Below are 17,520 nucleotides of genomic sequence, written 5' to 3'. Positions count from 1 at the left end.
CAAAGGCACCAGTTACTTGTGCCGTTTTCCATCCAACAGCAGGTGCTGAAAGCTTCCAGTTCAGACCCGAGACAAATCAGCGCCTGAATCCGGTGGCTGGGGGTTTCCTTACCTGGCAGCACGGACTCGATCCACACCGGGGCATGGCCACGCAACGTGAAGCCGAAGCTTCTGTTGCCTTTATAGACTCGCACAGTTCTGCAGGGGAAAAGCAAGCGTGAAACCAGAGCCCAGTGCTTGGTTCTTGTTCCATTCCCCAGCCCCTCCAGAGCCCTGGCATCGCCTTGGGGAGGGCTGGAGGGATGCAGGTGCCATCCCTTACGCTCTATCACCGCAGCCCTGAGGCAGATGCAGTCCCCACTGGGACCAGGCCACCCAGGCTGGAGCTCTGGGGGGGCTCCTTTAGACCCAGTTACTGCTTTCTGCAAGCTAAAGCTTAACATCCATTAACCAGGGCTCCAGCGTGGGGAGGTTGGAGCGTCTGGAGGAGACAACAGCTCTTTAGGGCAAAGCCCCTGAGCACGGACGTTGACTCTACATTAAACACTTAACTCACAAAGCCACCACCCAGCCCTTCAAATCCAATGTGGTTTTAAAGCGGGACGTGGGATATAGCTCGTATATTGCACAGAATAGGAGGGAGCGTGCTTCAAGGGCAAAGATCTCGTCGGCTGATGAGAGGAATTGCATTGCGCTAGGAAATTTTGGAAGGAGCGTTAGGAAATCGCCCGCTGGGAGGCTGATTGGAGCTGGGAGTTGTTCCCTGCAGGAAGCTGGGGGGAAGCAGCGTTACTGAGATCCTTTGCAACCACAGAGCCTGTGGTAGGGATGTATCCTGCGCTGTCAGGAAAGGAGACTGTGCTGGAGCTGGATTTTGGACCACTCACACCAAAAATTACCCTGGCAGAGGCTGGATGCTGCTGAGCACCCTGCAGATACCAGCTGCAGGCCGGGGAGGAGCTCGGGGCATGCCTGTGGCAGCACTGCCCATCCTGGAGGATTCCCCAGCTGCGCTGTCAGAGCAAATCCTGCTGGGAATGCAGCAGGAGGCACCGCCAGCTGAGCTCTGGCCACATGAGCAGTGGGAAATGGGTCAATCCCCTGCGCACCAGGGTTTGTCCCTCTTTCGTCCTTCCTCCCGTGGCCTCAGACACAGACACCCACTGGGGCAGGGCAGGACAGCACAGCCTGTTCTGTGCCAAGGTGCCTGGCACGGCCACGTATCCTGCATCCCATTGGCACGGCCAGGTACCCTGTATCCCACCAGTACATCCATGTGCCCTGCATCCCAATGGCACATCAAAGTACCCTGCATCCCTCCAGCATGGTCAGGTACCCTGTATCCCACTGACACATCCAGGTACCCTCTATCCCAATGACACTTCAAGGTCCTGTGTGTCCCACTGGCACATCAAAGTACCCCACATCCCATTGTCACAGAAGACAGCATCCCCTCACACCCTGCCAGTGCCACCTCAGCTCCTCCTGCGGCTCATCCCAGCCAGCCCTATGGCAGCGAGGAGACAGAAAGAGTGGCTCAGAGCTGGGACAAGGGGCACAAACATGCCCAGTGAAAGGCCTTTGCTCACCCTCATCCCAGTTGGATTCCACCCACTCCTCACCCCAAAGGCACCCCCTTTCCCTGCCATCCCTCCACACAGAACCGGAGGCTGCCTCCATGAACCCAGGGGCACGCAGGAGCGGTGTTACCTGCGGGCAGCCCCCGAGGCCACATTGCTGGTGAGGAGCGAGGTGGATTTGCGCAGGCTCTTGCTGAGCTCCTCGTGGCTGCGGGGCACGGAGCTGGCGCGGGTGGACACGAGGAGCCGCTCCTGGTGGTCCTCGCTCCGGCTGCGCCGCAGGCGGTGGCTGTGCTGCTGGCTCTTGGAGCGGCAGAGCTTGCTGATGAGGCTCTGCGACACCACCTCGTCAAACCGCTGCCGGTGCTTCTTGGGGATGAAGATCCTGCAAGAGTGACCCCAGGGAAGGAGTGAGGAGCGCGGGGCGGATGTGGCCCGGAGCTCCGGATCCAGCCATACCTGGGAGCCCTAGCTCCTCCTGCGCCCTTGGGCTCAGTCCTCCCAGAGCTGCGGACACCAGGATACTGGAGACACCAGGGATGCCAGAGACACCAGGGGTGCTGGGGGCACCAGGGATGCCGGAGACACCAGGGGTGCTGGGGGCACCAGGGATGCCGGAGACACCAGGGGTGCTGGGGGCACCAGGGATGCCGGAGACACCAGGGATGCCAGAGACACCAGGGGTGCCGGGGGCACCAGGGATGCCAGCAGCGTCTCTTGCCCCATGCCATGCACGGCTCCAGCAGGATGAGGATATCAGACCTCTCCAGAGCACTGAGGCTGATTCAAACAGCCCAGACAAGACTCCACATTCCCTGGCTCCAGCCTTGGCCATTGCCACCCTCCTGCTCCCGTCTATGGCCAGGCAGGACCCTCACACCCCTTGTGAGATGCTGATGCTGCGGGGATGAGGATGCTGCAAAGTGGACACCACTGAGAACTTGCTCTGCTTCAGGTCACCCCCCTGCCCGGTAGGAGCTGCCGTGCCAGCAGCCGAGTGGCCCTTGTGCCCCCCAAAAGGACCCCTGAACCCCCAGTGGAGGCAAAGTGGGATCCTGGGAGGAGGGCCCATCCACACCGCTCCCACCTCAGCCAGGGTGCCACCACTGTAACACGCCGAGACACCTTTCCTTTCCCTTCTGCCACCACAACAGTGAGACACCGACACCCCCTCACCTCCTCCCACCTCCCGTTTGCACATTTTGGGGCTTCAGGAGGAGCTGTTATCTCCGGGTGTTTCTATAGCAACCCCACACCGGGCTGCTCCTCGCAGCTGCGTTAGACAATAGCATCCTGTGAGGTTCATTAGTGCTCATCACCTCGCGGTGCATGGGGAAGCGCTCCCTACATTAGCACAAACCCGGACACTTGTGCTGCAGGAGGGACGTGAGCATCACCTCAAACTGCAGGGACCTCATCCCCTGGGGAGCATTAACTGGGGCAAACTCCGCGTCACAGGACCCACAGCACCTTGCTTTATGGGGCTGCATTGGATGCGATGAGGGTGGCTGGAGAGGCTGGGCCTGCCATCGGTCCCCTTCCTCAGGCAGTGTCACCAAAGGAACCCAAAAGCCTGGCTGAAGCCAGAGGAGAAGGAAGGGGAGGCTTCAAACCCTAAACCTGCCATGACCAGGACATCTCTATTTCCCCCCAACAAAAGGCAGAACTCAAAATAAGCGCTGATGAGTAGGAGCAAACAGACCGCCGCCATCCCGAGCCTGGCATATGCTCCCACAAAGCATTTGGTGACGATTTAAAATAAGCAACACGCTGGTACAATTCACAATCACTTTGTGATCAAGCAGCAACCAGAAAAGAGTGAGGTGATGCCAACAGATGCTCCAAACTCAGCGGTGAGCAGGCTCCTATGGGGCCGCAGCCCTGTGGCAGGGAAGGATGCAGCGGAGCAGGGGGTCCCGGCTGCATCCCACACCTCTGGCCCATGATGGGCTCCCACCAGGGAGAAGTCCGGGTTCCTTGCAGGGAAAACCGGCACGTTCCCATTTCAGTTGGCCAAATTAAGCTGCCCTGCTCGCTGCAGCAGGGCTGCCCCACTTTGCGCTGCCTGATGCAGACATCAGGGCTGGGGTGTGAAGTACGGCTCGGCTCGATAACCAGGCGAAGGACGTGCTTCAGGGATGAACTGACTCAGCGCTGGGAGTAAAGCGGTGTCTTAGCAAGGAGAGGAGGTAAAAATAATCCCGTTAAAGCATGCAAAAGAGTTTCCTGCTGCAACCCCCCCTGAGAGGAGCCACAGTGCTGCTGGGTGCTGGACCCCCGAGCTCCCAACACCCTGTGCTTCAGCAGGGGATGCCTCCGAGCTGTGGGTGCCAAGGTCTGGTGCTGAACAAGGGACCCTCCAAAGGTAGCACATGGGATGTCATTAGACATCGTTGGTGCCTCAGCCTGTCCCTTGCTCCAGCACAGTGCCCAGTGCTTAGTGAGGAACCGTGGCTATTTCTGCAGCTCCCGGCAATCCCATGGGATAAACCTGCCTTTGCCCATCAGCCTGGCACCAAGGAGCAGCACCCAGCTGGGGTTTCCCTCTCCCAGCAAATCCCACTGGAGCGCAGGAAGCATGGATGCGCCCACCCTGTTTGGGCAGACGGGGAGGGCTTGGGATCTGTGCAGTGCTGACCTCTTGCCTTCAGCTTCCTCTTCCTCCTCCTCAGGTGCTCCAGGTCAGCCCTGGCTCTGTTCCCTGTTGGAAAGGGGATGGGAAGAGCACCCCCAGCCCGCGCTCTGAATGTGAATTCAGGGTGTTTTCCAGGCCAGGAGAGGCCCAGAGGCTGCAGGGTGCTGCGCCTTCCATCCTGCTCTGAAGCAGCCCAGCCGGGGCAGCAGCACAGTGCTGCAGGATGGTCCCCATGCACTCAGCTCCCTGCTCTGGCGCTCATCTTGGTCTCAATCACACTCACTGCTTTTACACCCCAAGACAGGCCCCTTGCAGCTCCCCTGTGGACAAACATCCCTGTTCCTGCAGCCCGTGCTCGCTGACAACCCCGCACCATGGAAAACCACTTTCACAAGCGCACAGGTCCTGCGGTGGGCACCCAGCGCACACGGACGGTGCCGCCCTGGGATGCTGGGTGCTGAGATTCACCAGTGCCAGATGCATCCCGTTAAGCAGGGCAGTGGTGCTGGCTCCAGCCTTGGTGGGAGTAGGTAGAAGCAGCCCCAGGTTTGCTCAGAGCTCGTGCTCAGGCGGTGCTGGGAGCAAGAGGACCCCAATGCTCGCTCCATCACCCCCTGCACCACGCAGCACCCCCAAACCCCATCCTCACCACCCATCCCTTGCTGGACCACAGTGACGGAGACAACGCAGACCCAGACGGGCTCTTCCTGCCTCTCCCCAGCTCCCACCCCAGTTTTCCATCTGAGCTTCACCCAACTCCCCCCAACAGCTCCCGATGAGCCTCTACGACACCACCTCATGCCAGAGACATCGCGGGGACGTTTCCCACCGCATCCAGCACCACGCACGCCACGCGCCGAGCGGAGCGCGGACACGTACCGAAAATGCCGGGAGAAGCTCCGGTCCTTTCCCATTTGTTAGGATATGGCAGCGGGAACAAAGGGGAGACGCTTCAGATCCTCATGCAGCTGAGCCTCAGCCTCGGCTCACGCCCACGACGCGGCCGGATCCAACAACCAAGCCCTGCGCCAGCCGGTGCCGCCCTGTCACTTGTCACCCCTGCGGTGCGCGGGGATGCGGCCAGATGGGCCGGCGAGCAGCAAACCCGACCTGTGCCGAGCCCCTGCCTGCTGCCCGCCACGCACCCAGCCCCGGCTGGACCCGCACCATCCACCCCGTGCCTCCTGCTCAGCGATGGGGCTCCAGTGCCTGCTCTGCCCTCCCTGCTCCGGCTCCAGAGCCGCTCGCCTTCCCTAAGCACCGCAGCCGCTGCGATGTGTATCTGGAAGGATCTCGCAGCAGAAAGGAGGGCACGGCTCGGCGCCGAACTCCGGGGGGATGCCTCCCTGGTGCTAATTAGTTGACTTCTAAAGTGCTTCTGTTTAAATTACACGCTGCAATAATGGGTGAGAAAGCTTAAAGGCAAACGGCATCGGGGATGTGGCAGGTGGAGATGCCTTGGACCAGGACCAGCATCAGCATCAAAACCATGGGCCCAAAGCTCTCCCCATGCCACAGAGCATCATTTAACACAGCAGCGCTGTGCATTAAGGGTAGAAGATAATAAACCCCACATCTTTAATTTAAATAAAGCCATCTTTAAGCACAGCGCTCGCGTTTGATGAAGAGGATGTGAAGCTTCCCAGAGCTGCCAACATCAGACGTGGTCTCCGGGTAGCAAAGGAAGGAAAAATGCAAAGTGGATGGTTTAGTCCCAAAACAACAAACAAAGGCCTGACCTTGAGTCTGTCGGTTGTGCAGGGAAAAACACATCCCAGAGTGGATTAAAGCCCCGAGCTACTCTTGGGTTAGGTCTGAACTGCGCTATGTAACAGCTCCCAGTCTGGTGAAGCGCTTCCCCACAGTGTGCTGCAGTGCTGGAATTCATACACTTTGGGGAGGGAAAACTCTTGCACAGCCTTACCCAGGCTCAGGACTTCTGCTGGTGAACCTGCACTGAGTTGATCCATCCTAACCGACCCGTGTGCAGCCGTGCACTGGCTTCCAGCCCCAGCAGCACCGACAGCCCCAGGGGACATGGAACATCCGAACCCTCCTGCACGAGCAGGACTCGCTCCAGCCCGGCAGCGAGCCGGACCTGCAGCTTTCACAGAGGCTGTTATCCCATTATCCCTGGTAATGGAGGCTCCGTAATCACTCCTCTGGCTGCAGATGTTTTGCAGATGTGGCCGTTGTTACCATTAAATAGGAATGAAGGTGCTTTTGCACCCAAGAGCCCAGACACGGTGGGATGCAGTGGCTGTATGTGGGGTTCAGGAGCCTCTCACAGCCATTCTCCAGCCACTCCACTGCTTCTTGGGGACATCCCAAACCCCTGAGCCCTGCACAGGGGCCTCTGGGGAGGGTCACCCTCTCCTGACCCATCCCTGCACCGGCTCCAGTGGTGATTGATGCATCAGCTGCTGGTAAGAGCCTCTCTGGAGCAGCGCCGCAGCCCATGCCTGGCTGGGGTCACCTTCCCCATCAGGCCGGGTGCTTTCACTTCTCCCAAACCCAATGCCCCTGTGTGCAAACCAAGAGCCGGTGGCTTTGTCCTTCCCTGGCAGGGACAGAGAGCCCTGAAGCTGCTGGGGACCTTCAAAGAAGCCCCCAGGAAGCACCAGCATCTCTTGTGTCACCTCCTGCTTCCCAGAGCCACAGGGAGCAGCCTGCTCAGCCCCCTGCCCCAGCCTGCTTTCTGCTGGGAACAGCAGCACAAACGCAGCTTTCCATGTTCTATGTAAGGTACTGGCACACTCAGACCACGTAACCACTTCCCAAAGGGAAGAGGTGGCTGGGTGCTGGGGCACAAGCGGACCAGGCTGCCACAACCTGCACTCCAGCCATGGTTCGATTGTCGGAAGAATCTGATCTCCGTTTGCACCGAGGCATTTTGGCCATGACCTATTTGAACTCCGCCAATGAAAACGGAACTCTGCTCCCCAATGTTTCACTGCTGGCACGGTTTTTATCCCTGCTGCCCTAATTCCCTTTTTTTGGGCAGCTGAACATATGCCGGGCCATCGGATTAGGGATTCTTTAGAATGGAAGCAAACCAGAGCTGCTTTTCCTCCATCACCAGAGGCTCTACGCCCGCAGGGGGCCAGTGTCTGTGTGTGGTTTGAGGTGCTGCATCAGGCACAGCCAGAGCGATGCGGGATGGGGGGGGGTCACCCAATACAAGCTGCATCAGTGCCCGAAAGACCTGGAAAGCTCCCCCCAGCCCTAGAGGAGCGGATACATGGAGAGGACCACAAGCAGGGAAGCAGCACAACCCATAATATATAAATCCTGATGGCTCAAATGAAATTTCTTATCCAGAGACAGTCACAGATGGCTGGAGCCTTTTAATACGGGAACACGCCAAGCGCTGTTATTACTGTGAAAAACAAGCCGAGACAAATAGATCGCGTTTGGAGCGCCGTTAGAATGAACCCGATGGAATTTCTCCCGTTATAAGGGAACCCCTGATGGGCAGTGATTTTATCTTTGTCACGGATCAAAAGGGGCTGCAACCAAAGCAGCACTCGCCCAGCCCATCAGGCCAGCAACTTGGGCTGCTCGCTTTGGGTTTCCCATCAGAACAGGGGCTATTTGGGAAGCAAACAGACCGTAACCAAAGCAGGGAAGTGACAAACTACCCCAAACTGTTCTCCCTGCAGCAGAGCGAAGCACAACACGAGCCAAAGCAGATCCATGACAACACAGAGCAGTCCGAACAGCCCGAGAGTTATCACCTAATGAATTAATGGGGCCAGGGTGAGAGGCTGGATGTGCTCCGGAGCACACCCGCATCCCGCTATCCAAATCCAGGTTAATGGGACGATGTCCAGCAAGCGTCAACACCGGTGCTTTATGCACCAGCTTTTGTAACACTGCAGGTGAGTGAGGAGGAGTGGACCTGTGTCCCCATCGCTCCCCAGTTCCCATGCAAAAAGGCAGCTCGGACCTAAACGCAATGCAGAGCACTGGGTGCAGAGCACTGGGTGCAGAGCACTGGGTGCAGAGCACTGGGTGCAGAGCCGGTGCCGTTCCTCTGCTGGAACCACAGCCGTGCCCTGGTTTGAAACCAGCTCAGAAACAAGAGCAGAGCCAAAGCGCTCGCCCCTGGGACCCCGGCGTGCCCAGAGTAACCGCTCCCCTCCACAAGCCCTGCACACGCGTTTGGTATCACCATGGGGAGCAGGGGAGACAAACGCCGCGGTTCCCCCAGGACCAGACCCGGGCTCTGCTATTTGCAACCACAAGACAAGAGATTCCCTCTCCCCGCAGACCCCTGACAAGAGCAGCCCCGACGCCACACGGATGCTAAGAGTTAATTAACTTTTAGCACATCTCGCTTGTGCTCGGTTTGAGAATTAAGCTCTTTAAAAGCCATTCCCCTCCCAGCCGCCCAGGAAAGGTCCATCCGTTACTCACCCGAGACAGCTCATCTTCCCCCCTCGCTGCCGTATTTCATCCTTCTTGAGCAGAACTACAGTTGTGCACTTTTACTACAGCCATATGGGCAGGGGATGGGAGCGGGGAGGAACCGGCGCAGCACGTGCGTTATCCCTGCTATCCACAGCCACAGGGATGAGGAAAATGTCAGCAAATTAAAACCTGCAGGAGCTTAATTCTGGGCAAATGGGATGGAATCCGTTTGAGCTAAAGGGAAATAAACGAACCAGCCCAACAATGCTGGAAAAAGCCCAGCTCGAGGCGAGCAGAGGAGAAACATCTGCAGCCCCCGGGTCGATGGAGTCGGGGGGTCTTGGGTTACGCTGCGCTGCTGCAGTCTGCAGGGAGCACGTTAAACCCCGGGGGGACAGGAGGGGAGGGAGGACAGAGCAGCACCAACAGCCTGAAAATAAACCCAGCTGGTGCAGAGGGAAGATGCAATGAGGCCAGCGTGAGGGTCAGCGGCACACGGGCACGTGGGCACCTAGAGTGGGACACTGCCATGCACCCCATGACAGGGCTTAAAGAGCAGGGAGAGTGTTGGGGACCCCTGACCATCACCCTCATCATTGCTCCCTGGTCCCTGGCTGAGGGGCATCACCACCACTGGAGGGAAGGGTGATCCCAGCCCCTTGGAGTTTCCTGTCGGCTGCTGTCCTCTGGGCTCTGCAGGGCAGGAGGCACGGGTGAGCTGAAGGAGTGTGATTTCACCCCAGCATCTTGGGTGGAAACAGCCCAGAGAGCTGGGCACAGCCTCATAGGGCCCCCAGGGCTGGACGGGGGGTACCCGTGTGGTCACAAGCCCATCCTTGAACAGATCCATGTGCCTGCAGGCGTTGTCCTGCAGGATGAGCCCCAGGCAGCTCAGATGGGATCTCTGTGCACCTAAATTGCACCACCACATACCGCTGCCCGGGGGTGGCTGCTCTGTACCCTGGGGACAATGGGACAGCCACACCAGCACCCCATCGCAGTGCCAGAGATAGGTTTCCCCCTTGCATGAATCTCCCTGCACAGCCCTTCCCCAGTCCCAGGATGCTGGCTCCGGGCACAGCGATGGACTAAACTGGCTCAAGCCATGGGGAAATCACCCACGGAGCACCCAGGAGCTGCCCACACCTTTCACGGGGATATTAAAAGCATTAAAAGCTCTTGCTCAGCACCAAACCCATCGGCTGGGAGACCCCAGGATCAGCCGCTCATATTGGGTACAGCAGCACACACGGAGCTGCCTCTGGCTCCCCAGCACCCTGCAGCTTGGAAACCAGCTCCCAAAGCACCTTGATTTTTTATTGTCCTCACTCCATTAAGATGAAATGGTAAATCTTGTCTCTAAGCTGAATATTTCATTTCCATTACGCCAAGATCAGCTTCCTGATACACGGTGCCTCTTGCCCCAGCGTTAACCCTTTACACAGGGGCATGGGGCAGCAGCAGGGTTTCAATGCGATATCAGGGGGGCTGTACTGTGGTGCTGCCCCATGGCATACAGGGCTGGGCATGGGGATGTCAGCACCGGGTTCAGCCACATTCTCCTCTGCTAACATGGGGGTCACTGGGATGGGGATATCCTGGGGGAACCTGCTGTGCCCCTGCAGATGGGCTTGCGTCCAGAGGAGCTACTTGGATGCTTATTCAGATCCACTCTGAGCAGGAAATGATCTTGTGTGATTATAGGGAATATGTAATCATATGGGATACAATAATCCCCTCCGCATGCTGGCTCTACAGGGCTCTGTGCCTGTCCCCACTCCACTACAGGGGGGTTCCAGCTGACCCATGCTCAGCCACAGCAGAGCATGGGGACACCGCATGGCAAGGGCCACTGACCCGCTCTTCCCACCATCCCCATCACCGGATCATCGGCTGGCGGCGGGCACGGCGGAGACCCCGGCACGGGGACGTTGTTATGGTAACTGTAATATCTCGCAATTCCACTGATTAAAGCAGGAATTGGAAAGCCGGGCCCGGAGCGCGGCCAGATGGAGACCTGATTCCCTAATGGCCATCGTCTCAGCCCGGCTCTAATCCCCACCACGTGTCCATGCACTGCCCTGCAGTCCACGCTGCGGCAAGAGCGGGGGACCCGCTGCACCCCCACTGTGCCAGGGGCTCAGGAGGTGCCCAAACCCAAGCAGAGCATGCCCAGAGCCTCCCGGGATGCTGCGGGCAGTGCCCATGGTCCCAACAGAGCCCCCCCCAGCTGCCCCCCACCTGGGTTATTTCCTGGCCAGGCTCTTGAAGAGCCGCCAGCCCTTCTGCAGCCAATCCCATCTCGCTTGGGACTGACAGCCACAAACGGGAGCCACATCCGTGCTGCAGGAGGAGGTGGTGGCTCCATGGGGCTGTGAGCACTGCAGGGATGGGGATGGCCGGTGGCTGGTACAGTGCAGGTCACCGATCTCCTGAGCCATGCCCGCACTGCTCATCACCCACAGGCTGATGGACACCCGTGGCTTACAGACCAGCACAGGAGGTTACTGTCACCCTGTACCTGATGCTGTCAATGAGATGCTGGTGGGACTCCTGGGTGAGGACCATGCAGAGGGCATAGGCCAAGTATTCCACCTTCCGCTCTGCTGCGTATTGCTTCAGGACAGTGAACACCTTCTCCTTCACCGCCGGCTGGTCACCGAGGATGTCATCCACCTGCAACAAGGGAGACGGGAAAGGAGAAGGAAGGGACATTGAGCAGAGCAGGTAATGGTGTGTATGGAGGCACTGAGGGTGCAGAAAACACGTCCATCTCATCGCAGCACCCAGTCAGCAAAGGGGGAACACGTATGGGGAAGAAGGAGAAACACCAGACACCAGCCCATCATACAGCACTGCTGGGGTCTCCCACATGTCCCTGGTGGGCCTGTTCTGTGTGTTACAAACATGGCACCAGGACAGAGAGGCTGTGGCATGGCCAGGCTGGGATCTGGCTGATCAGTTTGGAATCTGCCTTCCATTGCGATGGGCTTTTGGAGGTGACGCTTGAAACAGCATCAGCAGCACCAAGCTGCTGTCCCGTCCCCTCCACCTGTGACAGCCCTGACAGGCAGAGCAATCAGCTAATCACCACCCAGCCAATCACCCCCAGTGGGACCCTCCTTATCAGCCCCTTCCGAGGCCAGGGGCTGCTCTTTGGCCTGGGGTTGTGCTGTATGGGGAGTGCTGGTACCCGCAGCCTGGCTGTGTGCACTGAATGCATGGGGAGCAGAAACTCCCTGTGACTGCCCTGCAGTCCCTGTGTGCGTCGGGTTTTCCTGCAAGGTGATGGATTTGTGCCGACAGCAGCTCTGTGAGCGCAGGGGGATGCAGCAGTGAGGGGAGCAGAGCCCTTCACCCTTCCTTGGTGTGCATCCTGCAGCAGCACTGCATGGGGACCAGCAGCCATCACCCAGCCAAGCCCCTTGCACCATGTGGGAGCATCCCTCATCCAGGGAAGAGGAAAAGCCAAGTCTTCCAGGTGCTTGTCCCACTTGGCAGCTCTCATGGGAGGGTCGGTGCTGGTGCTGTCCCCCCACTGTGGCTCCCTGGGTGCTTTGGGTCTGCGCAGCCGCCGGCAGCAGCGCTTCAAGGTTATGGAATCTGGGGCAGCCGCATCCCCTGGGCTCACTCGTGTGCTGCCGAGTCCTAAGGTCCAGCTCGGAAATGACAAAGAACCACGGTGTTCCTGGTGGGATGAATCCCGGGGTGCTGCCGTTAAATGTTTGCCTGGGATGGGAATCCCAGGGCTTGGCGGGTGGGAAAAGGGGGGGCTGCTGCCTGTCATGTCAGCGCAGTCCCAGAGCACGCAGGGGACAAGAGGAGATGACCTGGAGCTGAGACCATGAGCATCTCCATCACGGGAGCACTGCACCAGCGCCAGGAGCACCAACCAGAGCTGAGCTCTCCGGTAAAGAGGGGTAAAGTGTTCTATTACTCTCTGCATCATGTAAAAAGATGAAGCCACTTAAATCGCCCCCCATTAACTCCCTCTGGAGAGGTGCTTGCCCGCTGAGCTGTGCTCCAGCACCCAGGAGCCAGCGGCACATGTGCTCCTCAAACCCACTTCTGGCCAGGGCAGCTTTGCTGGGCAAGGAAGGGATGCAGCAGAGGTGCTGCTGTGGGAGCTCGCAGCACCACGAGCATCCTGCTGGCTCCAAAAGTGCTCTCCTGTGCCCATGCAGGAAGTGTTTACTCGGTTTAATGTGACTTCAGGAGATGGAGGCAGCATGGAGCAGCCTCCCAGCCTGTTGTGCATCTCCTGTAATCAGCAGGTATCTGTTTCACACACGATGCTTTGCTTTATGAATCCGAACCTCAGCGCACAGTTGTGAATCTTTAATGCAGAAGCTGACTGAGGGGATTCAGCCGACACCCGCACATCTCTTTGTGAATGTCTTGTTCCTTTATTAACTCAGGATCCAAGAACCCTCAGCCCTGGTTATTCTCATAACAGTATCTTAAAAGGCCACTTTGAAATGGAAATTAGAGACATTAAAAAACCCCAGCCATGATCAAAATTATAGTCAGCGTGAGGAGATGGGGTTGGTAAACTACCCACTAGGAAGCTTTCAGGAACACAATGAAGATGTAATCATGTTGATGTTTTGTCTCTGCAACAAAATTAGAGCTAAAATGTCTGCGGGAGGATGCGCAGGAGATGGGGATCTGCCCCTGTGGGCTTCCACATGCTCTTGTAGTGCAAAAGAACAAGCACTTGGGGTCAGCACCCAGAGGGTCCCCAAGCTCTTTGCAGCATCCATCTGTTCTCCATGGGGCTACTGACATACAGGTGGTTGTCAGGGCCTTCTCTTGGGTGCTGGTGCCCCACATCTGCTCTCCAGTCCCATGACCAAGCCAGAAGCATCCCCATGTCCAAGCACCCTGCAAAGGCCGGATGTGGAGATTTCCAGCGCCTGCGGCAGCGGTGCCTGGAGCCCCACAGCCCATCCTTACCTTCCTGCTGAACTCCTGCGCTTTCTGCCTCCTCTCCTGGCGCACGGCATCAGCGCTGGGGATGGGGTCCCGTGTCCCAGCCCCGCGCTGCAGCCGCAGCACCCCCAGCTGCAGGGACCGCCCGTGGCAGGACCCCACCAGGGCAGCGACCGCCTCGGGCAGCATCACCGGCATCCCATTGACTTCCAGCACGAGATCCCCCGGCTCCATCCCGCAGGCAGCAGCGGGAGAGTCCGGGCTGACCCCGGCCACTCTTGGGGGGCTGCCGCTCGCCAGCTCGAAGCCGAAGCATCCCCATGGAGCAGGGGGGATGCGGAGGTGCTGCAGGCGCAACACCACCCCGATGCTGGGGGGCACGTTGGGGCAGCGCCGGGCCAGCGCCAGCAGCGCCTCGCAGCCCAGGCTGGACACGGGCTGCCCCTCGATCTCCAGCACCTCGTCCCCCGGCCGCAGCCCCGCTGCCGCTGCGCTGCTGCCTTCCTGCACCCAGAGGATGTAGCATGGACCAGTCCCCGTTATCTTGAACCCGAAGGCCTCGGGCCAGCCCTGGTTGGTTGCTGGCATGGCTGCGACTGGAAAAGAAGGGAAAAACAGGAGCTGTGGTGTTTTCTATCCTTAACGTTAGTTCTTGTAGATGCCATGTGGGTCCCATTGGGTGTGCAGGTGCTGCACATCCAAGTGTGGGAAGAAATGCCCCAATGGGGACGCTTTTCCTCTATATTTCACTAAAAAATAGCTTTTCTTCTTCCACCATCAAGCTGCCAGCAGTGCCAGTGCCATTAGCAGTGAGGAAGCTGGATTGGCTGGATGGGGGGGGCTATGCCTGGCACCCAGACCATGGCCTTGCACAGCCTGTGTCCCACTGGAGGTGGCACGTTCCCCATCTCCATCTCACCAGGAGGTGTCTTTAGGCTCCTGCTTGTATTTATTTGTCTATCAATCAAACTGATTACTTCATTTCCCTGGCATGTCCCATTAATGAACAGCTCATCCAATGGCTTCAGACAGCCTGGTTTTAACCAGCTCTTTGCAATACCCAATATTGGAGCTGTTTGCAACTGCGAGATTAACACTAACTCATTAGAATTTGTCAGATCCTCTCAGTTCTCCCAGGGGTATTCTCTGTGTCCTGTGTACAGGATTAACCTGATCACAGCATCCTGACATGCAAAGATGAGGATCCTCAAAAGGACTTGTTTGTGGTTGCGTTGAAGGGTCAGGACTGGCTCCATGGATGCTCAAGGAGAACGCGGGCACATCAGCCCTCAACGTCTGCAGAAGTCATCTTTGCCCCAGGTAAATCAGAGCAGCTGATGTGTGCAGCTCACTTGGATGCCCTTTCGATGCTGCTGATGTGTAAGTATCTCCATGGATGGCTGACACTTGCTATAATGATTTGCATGTAGATTTTCATTTGATCTCGGCTGTCTGCAGAGATGCTTTTTACCCCCATGCTTATTCCACGTGTGCCACTTAACATGTGTTAAACACTTACAAAATGAAACGCAGCCTGTTTTACCTGGGCGAAGCATCTTACAGAGACTATGAGGACTCAGCATCACTCCAGAGTAACATCCTCACTAACGCACCTCGAGTTTTGTGCTCTTCAGATCAAAAAGCCTCAAACACAGGCTCAGAAGCACAGCCTAAAGCTGGCTTTTGGTTCATCCCCCTTGGACAGCTCAGAGGGTCCCACTTTGCTCTGGTCCATGCTGCTGCCAGCACAGCAAAGGCATCACCTCCCACCTCTACCTCACTGGGCAGCTTGGCTTTGATCTGAATGATAAAATGGCTTTTTCTTCTGCTCCTTTCAAGGGAAATATTGGTTTATACCCTATTATAGACCAGGGAGATGAAAGGAACTCTCCTCATGTCCATTTTCAGCAGAGGTAATACAGACCAGCTTGCTCTGAGAGCACAATCACAAGGATGGGCAGAGAGCACAGCAGAGATCTGTGTTAATAACCTGAGCCTGCTCTACTCCTGCAAACAGCTGCTCAAGGCTGTATGAGAGAGCACCAGATGTGCTACCTTCATGAGGAAATAACAAAAAGGAGCAAGCAACGTGCTGTCACTCACATTAGAAGTGTAATGATCTTGTCCTCCTCTGTGGAGCAGTGCTGATTAAAATGCTGTACAAAATCAGGGATTACTGCTATTTTTTAAAGAGGAAATAAAGCCGTTGCCCATGTTAACAGGTACAGATGCGAAGGACCGGAGGAGAAGTGTCCAGGGTGAAGCATGGGGCAAGTCTGGCAGCAGCGGGATGCAACCCATCTGCAGCTGAACACCAGCACACAAGCTCAAGCACTGAAGGCTCCAGCAAGCGCCCAGTAACCACTGGGACAGCCCCAGTGCTGCCGCTCTGGGCTGAGCTCCACAGCGAAGCCCAGCAGAGCAGCAGCCATCGCCTCGCTGCAGCACCCCTTCCACCTCTACACCCTACGCTCGAGCACTTACAGAAGTCTGCAGCCATCCACGCGAGCCTGGCGGGCCCTCACCACCAGCAGGTTGGTCCCGCTAAGGGGTTGGTGCTTTCCTGGTCCTCCTCCATCACCCCTGGAAGCTTTCGCTGGTCCAGGGGTGGGCAAACGGCTCCTGCGCCATGGAGCTGGGGCAGAGCCAGGGGCGCTGCTCCTTCCCAGGCTTCTTACTCAAGCCCTGTGCTCTTCCAGTGGCTCCCTGTCAGCCCCAGGCAGGCAGAAAGGGCTGGTTTGCCTTTTCCTGTTCTAATTAACTCTATTTCCATAGCAAAGAGAAGCAAGGACAAGCTAATTGCTGTGCTGGTCCTGGCTGAGTCTGGGGCTGAGCTGAGCCTGCAGATCTGGGGGGAATTAGGAGCTGGAAGGAGGTAAAAGGGATTAGTGGCCATGGAGGGAAATCCCTCACCCACAGGGCGAATCTGAAGGGACAGCACTTTGCGAAGCAGCAGATGCAGACGGTACCTGGATGTGCTGAGACCTCGCTGGCCCCATCACTGCTGGTTTGAGTGGGACAGCGGAGATTTCGGGAGCGTGATTCTGTCAAATGACGCAGGGTTTGCTGCAGGGATTTGGGGGCCTGGACCAGGCTGCTCCATGCAGGGCCCTCACAGCAGGAGCAGCTGGGAATGTTTCCCAGCAGAGCCCCCCCACTGGCACTGTTTGTTAAGCTGCTATTTCTGGTTTTCTCCTCTGCTTCCTCAGTACTGAGGGATCCCAGGGCTTAGCACACTAAGAGGGTTTAGGGTATTACACGTCCTGCTGCGGCACCAGCAGGAGGGGTCATCTGCATCCCATCCCTGACAACACAGGGATCCCTTGGTCTTCCCTTTGCACTGGTGTGGACTGGGCTGTCAGCAGCAATGGGCTGGAGGGGAAACAACCCTTCAGGAAACCCGGGAGCCTTCTCATGGGATCAGGTAAAGCCTCACGATGGAGAGCTGCATGGACCTGCTCTGCCCAACCCGAAGGTGAGCATGATGCAGTGGACAGTCTTCCTCCTACTTGTGCCCTTCATTGCTCATGAACATCACTGCTGCAAGGGACTTTAAGACCTCTTCCTCCTGTCCTCCCAGCCCTGGTGCTGGTGATGCTCTGCTGGAGAGGGGACATGGCTCCACTCTCACAGGTTCTGTACAAGCACAAATCTCCTTCTCAGCAGCCAAGATGCTCGGCCATGTATTGGGGGGAGCATGCACTGCCCTCCCGTGTTGACACAGAAACACACACACCCCTCCTGCTCAGGGCACCTTCTTCATTACCCGCTGCCCAAACAGGCAGGCAAAACTGTGGTGGTTGTGAGCAAGTGAAGCAACTGATATCAAAGCTATTTTCTGGCTGTTTGAAGACCAGGAAGAGTGGATGGAGCTCCTCAGCAGTGCAGGTGATGGTACCCTGCTTCGTAACACTCACTGCAGGCAGCTCCAGCACCCAAACCCTGCCTGTCTGCCTGCAG

General features: G+C 57.5%; 1 protein-coding gene across 1 annotated transcript in view; it reads right to left on the bottom strand.

Annotated features, from left to right (window-relative positions):
* The window catches only part of GRID2IP (Grid2 interacting protein), a 37,308-nt gene that overhangs the window by 18,506 nt on the left and 1,282 nt on the right, over positions 1-17,520 (bottom strand). Inside the window, exons 2-5 of the mRNA XM_065684899.1 lie at positions 13,585-14,156; positions 11,150-11,304; positions 1,711-1,965; positions 113-198 (exon numbers count right to left, since the gene is read on the bottom strand). Of these exons, the coding sequence (XP_065540971.1) occupies positions 113-198; positions 1,711-1,965; positions 11,150-11,304; positions 13,585-14,148 (1,060 nt within the window). The 5' untranslated portion in view covers positions 14,149-14,156. The remainder of the gene's footprint in view (positions 1-112; positions 199-1,710; positions 1,966-11,149; positions 11,305-13,584; positions 14,157-17,520) is intronic.

The sequence above is a fragment of the Lathamus discolor genome, chromosome 6, assembly GCF_037157495.1.
Source record: "Lathamus discolor isolate bLatDis1 chromosome 6, bLatDis1.hap1, whole genome shotgun sequence".
Classification (NCBI taxonomy): domain Eukaryota; kingdom Metazoa; phylum Chordata; class Aves; order Psittaciformes; family Psittacidae; genus Lathamus; species Lathamus discolor.
This window is presented reverse-complemented; position numbering and strand designations above follow the sequence as displayed.